Source organism: Habropoda laboriosa, unplaced genomic scaffold (genome assembly GCF_001263275.1).
Source record: "Habropoda laboriosa isolate 0110345459 unplaced genomic scaffold, ASM126327v1 scaffold243, whole genome shotgun sequence".
In the NCBI taxonomy this organism is placed as follows: Eukaryota; Metazoa; Arthropoda; class Insecta; order Hymenoptera; family Apidae; genus Habropoda; species Habropoda laboriosa.
The window spans coordinates 742,432-752,139 of NW_017100433.1; the positions used below are offsets into that span (position 1 = coordinate 742,432).

Consider the following 9,708-nt stretch of genomic DNA (forward strand, 5'->3'; position numbering starts at 1 on the left):
GTGCTGGTCGGTGCGGTTGATTTTCTGGACCAGCCGACGATCGCGTTCGTCAGGCTAGCAGAGGGCGTGTTCATTCCATCGATCACGGAAGTCACGATACCAGTAAGATTCATGTTCACCTTACTGGGCCCGAGGAACGCTGATCTAGATTATCACGAAATCGGTAGATCGATCGCCACCCTGATGGCCAATACGTCGTTCCATAAAGTTGCGTACAAAGCGAACGAGAGACGCGAGCTTCTGTCCGCGATCAATGAGTTCTTGGACGACTCTATCGTCCTGCCTCCTGGTGATTGGGAGAGACAGGCGTTGCTGCCGTTCAGCGAGCTCAAGGCGAAAAGCGAGGCGATTAGATTGCGGAAAGCCAAAGCGCTCGAGGACAAGTTCAAGCCTATACAGAGCGAAGCTGCTGTGAAAAAAGGTAAGTTTAACAACGTCTCTATGACATTGGAATTAAAGAAAAGAATGGCTACAAGTGATTGGACACTTGGTTTATATACTCGTAGCTCTTCTTGCTGGCGAAGAAGAGAAGAAACCTCCTGGCGACGATGATCCACTTCGAAGAACCAAGCGTCCGTTTGGCGGCCTCATCAACGATATCAAGAGACGCTATCCTTTCTACTTGTCCGACTTCACCGACGGCTTGAGCTCATCTTGTTTAGCAGCGGCTATCTTCATGTACTTCGCTGCTCTCTGCACGGCAATCACTTTTGGCGGTTTAATGAGCGACAAGACGCACAATATTATTGGTATATCGGAAACCTTGGTCTCTGGCTCCTGGACAGGAGTGATAATGGCTCTGTTCTCCACTCAACCTCTGGTCATCATTGGCACAACGGGTCCATTGTTGCTGTTCGACGAAAGCTTGTACAACTTCTGTTTGGCGAACGAGCTGGAATTTTTAACCGTGAGAGTTTACGTTGGAGCATGGATGGGTATCATAGCTTTGGCTATCGCCTGTGTCGAAGGATCTGTGTTAGTTAGACTGTTCACCCGTTTCACCGAGGAGATCTTCACAGGCTTGATTTCTATCCTGTACATTGTCGAAACGTTTATCAAACTGTACAATTACTTCGTGAAGAACCCGCTGCTCGACGAATACAGTTTCATTCCTGAAACGAACGAAACGATATATTATCAGGAGCCGTTGAACGTGACGGAGATCAAGGTCGTTTCACCGGAGACCGGCGAAATAATAGCTATACCGGTAGATAAACCGCAATCCCTGATACCAGGATACAACGTCGTTGGATTATTGATCAATCAACCGAATACCGCGTTAATGTGCACGATATTGTGCCTTGGTACTTTCCTCGGTGCTTACTACCTGCGTATATTCCGTAACAGTCATTACCTCGGTCGAAGCGCCAGAAGAGCTTTCGGTGATTTCGGTGTACCGATCAGTATCATCGTGTTCGCGTTGATCGATTACTTGGCCAAGGTGAAGACGGAGAAGCTACTGGTTCCTGAAGGACTAACGCCGACTTTGCCTGGCAGAAATTGGCTCGTATCACCAGCTGGAATACAGAAACCTATTCCCCTGTGGATGGCCATGGCCTGCATCGTACCTGCGTTGCTGGTTTACATTCTTGTTTTCATGGAAACTCAAATCTCCGAGTAAGGATTACTTTCCCCTCTTCTTCTCTCTCTCTCTCTCTCTCTCTTTCTTTCTTTTCTTTTCCTATTAGAATCTATGAAAAAAAAAAAAGATAATGGAATAGAAATTTCCTAAGGTCTATAGTGTTCCCTTTCTCGTAGGCTAATCATCGACAAAAAAGAACGAAAACTGCGAAAAGGTAACGGGTACCACATGGATATAGTGGTGGTGTGCCTGATGAATGTCGGGTGTGGTTTAATGGGCGCCCCGTGGTGTTGCGCCGCCTCGGTTCGATCGTTGACGCACGTCTCAGCGGTGACGGTGATGTCCCGCACTCACGCTCCCGGGGACAAGCCGCACATCGTCGAAGTGAAGGAGCAGAGAGTGAGCGCTCTATTGGTCGCCGTGTTGATTGGCGTGAGCGTGCTGATGGCACCTCTGTTGCGACGCGTACCAATGTCCGTCCTTCTCGGGGTGTTTCTCTACATGGGTATCTCCTCGACGAACGGTGTACAATTGTTCGACCGTGTCAAGCTGTTCTTCATGCCGGTGAAACACCATGGATCTGCCAATTACGTGCGACGCGTGCAAACCTACAAGATGCACATATTCACCCTCGTACAAATTCTGTGCCTGGCTGTACTGTGGATCGTGAAGAGCACCAGAGCAGCCCTGGCGCTTCCGTTCTTCCTCGTTCTCATGATACCCCTACGATCTCAGATGAGCCATATTTTTACCGCCTCAGAGCTTAGGGCACTCGACAGCAAAGGATCTGAACATGAGAGTACCGAGGAAGAGCTGGATTTCTACGAGGAAGCTCCGTTACCTGGTTAGATAGTGCCTTATTCGACCTTGTCCACAATAATATCCTTCTTCCCCTACCCTTCGTTCTTTTTCCTCTTCGCCTATCATTCTTCTTCTTCCTCTTCTTCTCCTTCTTCTTCTTCTTCTTATCCCTTTCTTGTTTTCGAAGGATTTGTTCTGTAACTTATGATTCCTATCACTTATCAGAGCGATTCTGAAAATACTAGCGCGAAGTACTTGAGAAGAGAAGAATCTATTTTCGTGAAAGAGCAAATATGTATACCAATGAACTAAGAGAGAGGACATAGATAAGGGGTAGATAAAGGGGTTTCTGATTCCCAACGGTGGTGTTAACTCGTTACATTCGTAAAAATTATTTTTTACTACAAAATTTGTAAATAATCGATGATAACGATGTATCAACAAGGTGAAACGAGAGATATATTTTTACGCGTACGTTAGATATGTGTGTAGGTAGTTGAACAATTCAAATCAAAAGGCACTCTCAGTTTTAATGTAGACTTTAGTTCGATATACTTCTCTTCTTTCCATAGAAAATCAAAAATATATAAATAACACAAAACGAATATTCGGTACCTGCATACACTATTTGATGTATTCGTAATTAAAAGTTAAGATTCGTTTCATCTGTTTTCGATTCGGTGGGAAAAAGGGTGCCTCTGAGTGCCTCTAAAGAATGGTGATGAACTCGACACGTTGCTCAGGAAAATTTAAGCGTAAAAGGCACAAGATACGAGAGTGCCAAATCAAAAGAGCGTGAATTACAAAATGGTGCTGGTCCGTTTATACGGAAGTAACGTTAGCTGAATGAAAACTATATCTTTTATAAAAAAAAAAATGTCCAAGTAGTTTGTCACTAGCTGTTCTCATCGAATGAATATTATAAATCTAATTTCTTTGGGACCGTAACTCATTAGCACTGCGTGCAAAGAATTACAATCATTTAGCAATATCTTTTGAATGTATGTTCTAAAAATTGATCACTATTCCTAGGTAAACGAAACAAAAAACAACTGGTATTTTATAAAGAACTTAAATGTTAGGAATGTAAAAATAATATGACGCGGCAGTTTTCATTACAACTGTGTGTATTTTTAAAGGATCAAATTTATATTGCCTTGCCAATTATTGCGAATCAATTTTTTTCTTTTTCGTCCAAATTTTTCGTTTCTTTCCCCAACTAAAAACTTTTCACGAGTACTTTATCACGCGAAAAATATTGGTAACAATTTAAGTTGATTTAATTATTACAAAGGAGATTAAAAAGGCAGTACAGTTTTATGCAGTAAGATCTTTATTTGTTTATGTTGCACGAACACTTACAATGTTCTGAAAAATCGTACCACTCTCCGGGCATCGAAAAATGGATAACTTTTTATTCTGGATTTTAACATCATGTATTTGATTGCACGAATAATCTAAATGTAGTTGAACAATCGAAGAAGAGGTACCATGAAACACACATTTAGAGAAGTACCTGATAACATCGTAAAAAAAAAAAAATCCAGGGAAAGACGCTTTCGATTCAAGAATTCAAAGAATTACTTCTAAAAAGAAAACAAAAACTTAAGTCGACTTTAAGCCACTTCGAACAGTGTTTATTTAAATCAATCGTCGTGTACTTATTTAAAGATAGTATATAAGCAAAATTAAAGTTAGTGAAACTAAACTATGCAAGCGATAAACTCTTTTAAATATTCACCTTATGTTTTATTTTTCGATATTTAAGAACTGATCAGTATTGGTAGGTATTTTTGCGGTAATTATTAATTTTACAATATTCAGCGTTCCAAATGTAAAATTTCCACACATTAAATCGAGATTAAGCTATAATTATAATAATAATAGTAATAATAATATGTCATCGTATATTGAATACTTGCAATAAAAAAAGAAGAAGAAACACGAGAATGAATATTTTAGAAGCTGTTACATATAAAGAGAAGACATTATATTTTAATTGGTTAAAATATTTTGCTAATCCGCTGAAGTACTTTATTAAATAACACTCGATCCTATTCTGAATATTTCCGCAAAGAAAAAAAGAAGAGAAAAAAAAACAATTTATATAATCGTATGACTTATTTACACAAAAATACGAAAACCACGTTTTCGATAACACTGTGCTGCATAATTGTGATAGAGGTCCAGAATTGTTATAACAACAAATCACTGACAGTACTTACAAGCATGCACTATTAGCATGAAGTTTTTAACACGAAATTTCATTAGATATATTATATCTAGTACATTAACATGTTATTATATACATACCACTGATATTAACTATATTGAGAGATTATCAAGATAAGTATCGATTGTTATGAGTTCATAAATGAATTGTAAATAATCTAGTTATCATACAGTATTAAAGAGTAATAATTAGTACTAGTTTCCTAGTAGATGGTTTATGCCTTAGATTAGAGAACAGACAAATAAAACATCTTATTTCCCCTCTATTCTATAGCCTTGTGAAATTACATCCTTACTATACCGTGTTTCTTATTGTAATTTAACGATTATTAACACCCTTGACTTTTGCTTAAAATCTATATACCTTATAATACAAAACATGTTTGTTTTCATTATGGTATGTTAGAGGTGACAAGGAACTAAACACATGTTCTTATCCTGCACACAATCTTAAAATGGCTTCACCACGAAGGTTAGCGACTAAATTGTGTAGTATATCGCCTCGTGTATTAAAAAATGTGGATGGAAGGTAATGCAATTTTACTATGATATAACATTTCAATTTAGTAGTTACTTCAAAAACATTTCAACATGTTATTTACTATCATAGAACATACTTACATCCAAGAACTCCTTTCAAAGATACTTGTAAGAAAGGTATTGAAAATAAAAATCAACTATCTCCTTTTAACATTGATACTCCTAATAGGAAAAAAATATTGAAAGATGGTCTTCCTACTAAACATGGTATATTTCTTGGAAGTGGTGGATTTGGTACTGTATATAAAGCATCTTATAAAGGTGAAACATTATTTAACGTGCCTCTTTCTAACTAAATTATCATGTTATACCATACATGGTATATTTGAATATTTAATATTCAATAGGTGATCAAGTGGCAGCTAAAGTGATGCAAACAGAAAAATGTTCCAATGTATTGAACTGTGAGAAACATGCTTCTCTTTTAAGGCATTCCAACATAGTGAAAGTATTAATGATAGAAGAAGGTGCTTCTTTGTCTTTAATAACAATGGAATTATGTGGTACTAACTTGCAAGATTGCCTAGATGAGACAATGTTAACTAAAAATGAGAGGATTTCTATATTAAAGGGTGTTACTAGTGCTTTACAATTTTGTCATAATGCTGGTATCATTCATGCAGATGTTAAGCCTAGAAATATCCTCATGTCTGCAGATGGTCAACCAAAGCTTACTGATTTTGGTAGTTCTATATTGATAGGAGAACCAAATGATGACAATGAATTTCATGTATGTATTTATTGTTCAACCATTTTAGTTCTGTATTAAAGATAACCTCTCCTTAGGGTACACCAGGGTATACTGCTCCAGAAGTAATAAAAGGAAATAGACCAACCATTGCAGCAGATATTTACTCTTTAGGCATTGTAGCTTGGCAAATGATATCTAGAGAATTACCATTTGAGGGATTACATAGTCACACAATTATATATCTTTCTGCTAAAGGGCATCGACCCAAAGATAATAATATTGATGATGAATTTAAAGGTATCTATAAGACATTATACAGGAAAATGTGGTTACAGAATCCTACTGACAGGCCCACAACCAATGAAGTAATAAATACTACTGATACATTAATTAGTTCCTAACATTTATTTCAATTAATATCTTCACTTGAAAGATATCTTTATTATTTTGTAGTAAGTATGCTTAAATTAATCCTTAGATTTTTATTTTACAAAACATAAGAAAACGAGTTTTACTTTATGTATCAGGCATTTCTCCACCAGGTACAAGCTACAACAGAAATGGTGATGATAATACAAGTGTTATAAAACAAAGCTTTTTGTATGAAATTAATACAAACAATAAATAATTTTCACAAAATTGAATTCTGAATAATCCAAGATTACTAACCATTGTAATATTGCTTCCATTAAGCAAAATTTGATCGAGTTTGGTGACTCTTCGGCCTTCTGGGGTAGCTTCACTTTCCGTCACATCTTCGAGTAACATGTTTACAAAATCGTCAAAGCCTAACAGAGTACCGACAATTTCTTTATCATTTTTCATGATGATGTGTATCCGTGAACCGATACATTTGTCAACTAATTCTGTAAGTGAATGCAGTCATGTGGTGTACCGCTCAAAAAAATTAGGTTAAAAATACGCTGAAAACAAATATGCATCTTACCTAAGGGTAATAACGTCGATGGATTTGTACTGACAGAACTCGTCATAGTGGAAATATTAATGAGGTACAAGGCAATTAAAAACAAAAATAATAACGCAGCGATATACGCGTTTTTATTCCATGGAGAAATAGCGGGAATACACTCGCGGTATCATACGGTGTAAATAATACTTGAAAATGTGGTAACCTAGACTTACCTTACTAATTGTAGTTTGTAATGTTTGCGCGGGAAACTTTAAAAGTAGGAGCAATTGCCAGTTGGTGTGTTATTTTATTCGGCTTTTTATAAATAATTTTGTCAAATTGAACCTTGTAAGACTCGATTAAAAATACAAGAAAATTTTGAGAAATAATAATCTTCTTAATTATATCATTACACATGAGGTACAGGATAGACCTAACATCCTATAGGATTTTGTGTCCCCGGCACAAGGGCCGAGAAGACTCTTACCATTTTCATGTCGTTCCCAACGTTACCGATTTAGCATAGAACAAAATTACATCAGCAGTGGTTGGAATTAGAATTGAACGTAACTATGAAATTACAAATAAGAAAGTAACGTAAATGTTTATTAGTAGATGATAAATCACATGCGCGTATTCTATTGCTGTAAAAAAATCGTGAACAGTTCTATCTACGCAATCCAATATATTTAGTCGTGTTTACTACGAAGGATAACTCGTTCAGGTATGTAGCAATACAAAAATGAGAAAGACAAGGAAAGGAATACAGGTAGACAAGAATAGCACTCTAAAAATAAGTTAAAGAAAGAAAGGTATACAGGTAGACAAGGATAGCACCAGAAAAATAAGTTAGACAAGGAAAGAAATAGAGGTGGACAAGGATAGCACCAGAAAAATGAGTTAGAAAAGGAAATAAATAGGGGTAAAGAAGGATAGAACTAGTGTAATGAGTAAGACAAGGAAAACAATAGGGATAGACAAGGACAAAAAATTTGAAATACGATACTGCCGCCATCTTGTTTTGGGTGACGCGAACTACGATTTTTTAATAGGAACACAGAATATCAACAGAGGTATTAGACAAGGAACGCAATAGTGTGCGAGAAGGACAGAGAGAAAACGTTTCCTATTGGCTGGCGGGCACCTACGTCATATCTCCCACGGGCTAAATAAGTCAGTTGGGGAAAAATCTTTAATAACTCATTAATTAGGATGATTTTGTGAACTTTTATAATTGAAGAATAAAGTATGGGCCTTCGGCAACTTTCACATGTACTTGTTAGTGCAGTAAACCCTTTCAGTAATTAGTTATTAACAATTTTAGTACGTGATGTCAGGAACGATATCACATACCGGCGAGTACCTTTACGGTTTTTCAATAATTTCATAGCTTTCTACTAAATTCCCATGCAACTAACTGTATTCATCTGAAAGGCAACTCCTTTATCTACATTCTTTTATAAGTTTTATTAACATATTCCATTTAGTTTAGAAGTTATTAAGCATTATATGGGAGCGTCTCCTATACATCGTACTCGTATATAGTGAACTGTTATAAACAATTGCTAATATCAATTAAACCGCACAACTTAGAGCTACAAAACTAATTGCAGAATATCGACAAAGGCCCATTCTACATTCTACATGCTTAAAAGTATATAATTTATCACGCATTTCTATTGATATAACGAAAATGTGTTACGCTTGAATGCGACGTATGTAAACGAATGTAATACGTTTACGGTTTTTCAACGATTTCATAGCTTTCCACTAAATTCCCATGCAAATAACTATATCCGTCTGAAAGGTTAGTCCTTTAGCTACATTCTCATGCTGTTTTTATTAACAGATTCCTTCTGGTTTAAGAGTCATTTAATATTCTTTTGGTGAGTATTACAGTCGTCGCATTCAAGCGTAACACATTTTCGTTATTTCAATGGAAATGCGTCATTAATTATGCACTTTTAAGCATGCAAAATGTAGAATGGACTTTTATTTATATTCTCCAATTAGTTTGGCAGTCGTAAGTGATGTGGTTTATTAGATATTAGCAATTGTTTGTAACAGTTGACTATGTACGAGTTCGAGGAGTACGGGACTCTCCCACATAATATTTAATAACTCCTAAACTAAACCGGAAATGTCAATAAAAATTATATGGGAATGTAGCTAAAGGGGTTGCCTTTTAGACACATATAGTTATCTGCATGGTAATTTAGTAGAAAGCTATGAAATTATTGAAAAACCGTAAAGATACGTGACGGTATGCGGTATCGTTCCCGACATCGAGTACTAAAATTGTTAATAAATAATTATTGAGAGGGTCTAGAGCACTGAAAGCTATATGTGAAAGTTGCTAAAGGACCGTACTTCATTCTTCAATTCTAAAAGTTCACAAAATCATTGTAATTATGAAGTTATTAATGAAAATGACGAAAATGTATTATGCTTGAATACGACGAGTGTAGTACTTACAGAAATAATGTTTAATATCTTGCAAATTACGACAGATATGTTAATGAAACTTTAACGAGAATGTAGCTAAGGGAATAGCCTTTCGAACGCACGTATGAAAGTGGATAAAATATATGTGAAAAACTACAAAATTAATGAAAAACCAGAAGAGTGTAGGTAACGCTGCCGACACTTTGCAAAATAATTGTTAATAACTAATTATTGAGAGGGTCTAGAGCATTAAAAACTATATGTGAAAGTTGCTGAAGGCTCATACTTCATTCTTCAATTCAAAAAGTTCACAATATCTTCGTAATTATTGAGTTATTAATGATTTTTCCCTGGCCGACTTCATCGCCATTCAGAAGATGGAGTTTAGATACCCACCAGCCAATAGGAAACGTTCTCTCACTGTCCTTCTCGCACACTATTGCGTTCCTTGTCTAATACCTCTGTTTATATTCTGTGTTCCTATTAAAAAGTCGTACTTCCAGTCAC

The 9,708-nt window shown here is 36.4% G+C and overlaps 3 protein-coding genes across 3 annotated transcripts in view; 2 read left to right on the forward strand and 1 right to left on the reverse strand.

Annotated features, from left to right (window-relative positions):
• The window catches only part of LOC108575896 (band 3 anion exchange protein), a 23,690-nt gene extending 20,428 nt beyond the window's left edge, over positions 1-3,262 (forward strand). Inside the window, exons 9-11 of the mRNA XM_017938828.1 lie at positions 1-425; positions 460-1,617; positions 1,759-3,262. The exon at positions 1-425 is cut by the window's left edge and continues 1 nt beyond it. Coding sequence (XP_017794317.1) covers positions 1-425; positions 460-1,617; positions 1,759-2,431 — 2,256 coding nt within the window. The 3' untranslated portion in view covers positions 2,432-3,262. The remainder of the gene's footprint in view (positions 426-459; positions 1,618-1,758) is intronic.
• A 1,808-nt stretch (positions 3,263-5,070) lies between these two features.
• LOC108575871 (serine/threonine-protein kinase mos) lies at positions 5,071-6,247 on the forward strand. The gene is made up of 4 exons (XM_017938783.1): positions 5,071-5,144; positions 5,226-5,416; positions 5,503-5,885; positions 5,942-6,247. The coding sequence occupies exons 1-4, from the start codon at positions 5,071-5,073 to the stop codon at positions 6,245-6,247; spliced, it is 954 nt and encodes a 317-aa protein (XP_017794272.1).
• Positions 6,248-6,362: 115 nt separating this feature from the next.
• LOC108575865 (U6 snRNA-associated Sm-like protein LSm5) lies at positions 6,363-6,854 on the reverse strand. Its single transcript, XM_017938778.1, has 3 exons — positions 6,793-6,854; positions 6,516-6,712; positions 6,363-6,395 (listed from the first exon to the last, which is right to left on the reverse strand). The coding sequence occupies exons 1-3, from the start codon at positions 6,836-6,838 to the stop codon at positions 6,363-6,365; spliced, it is 276 nt and encodes a 91-aa protein (XP_017794267.1). The 5' UTR covers positions 6,839-6,854.
• Between the last annotated feature and the right edge of the window lie 2,854 nt (positions 6,855-9,708).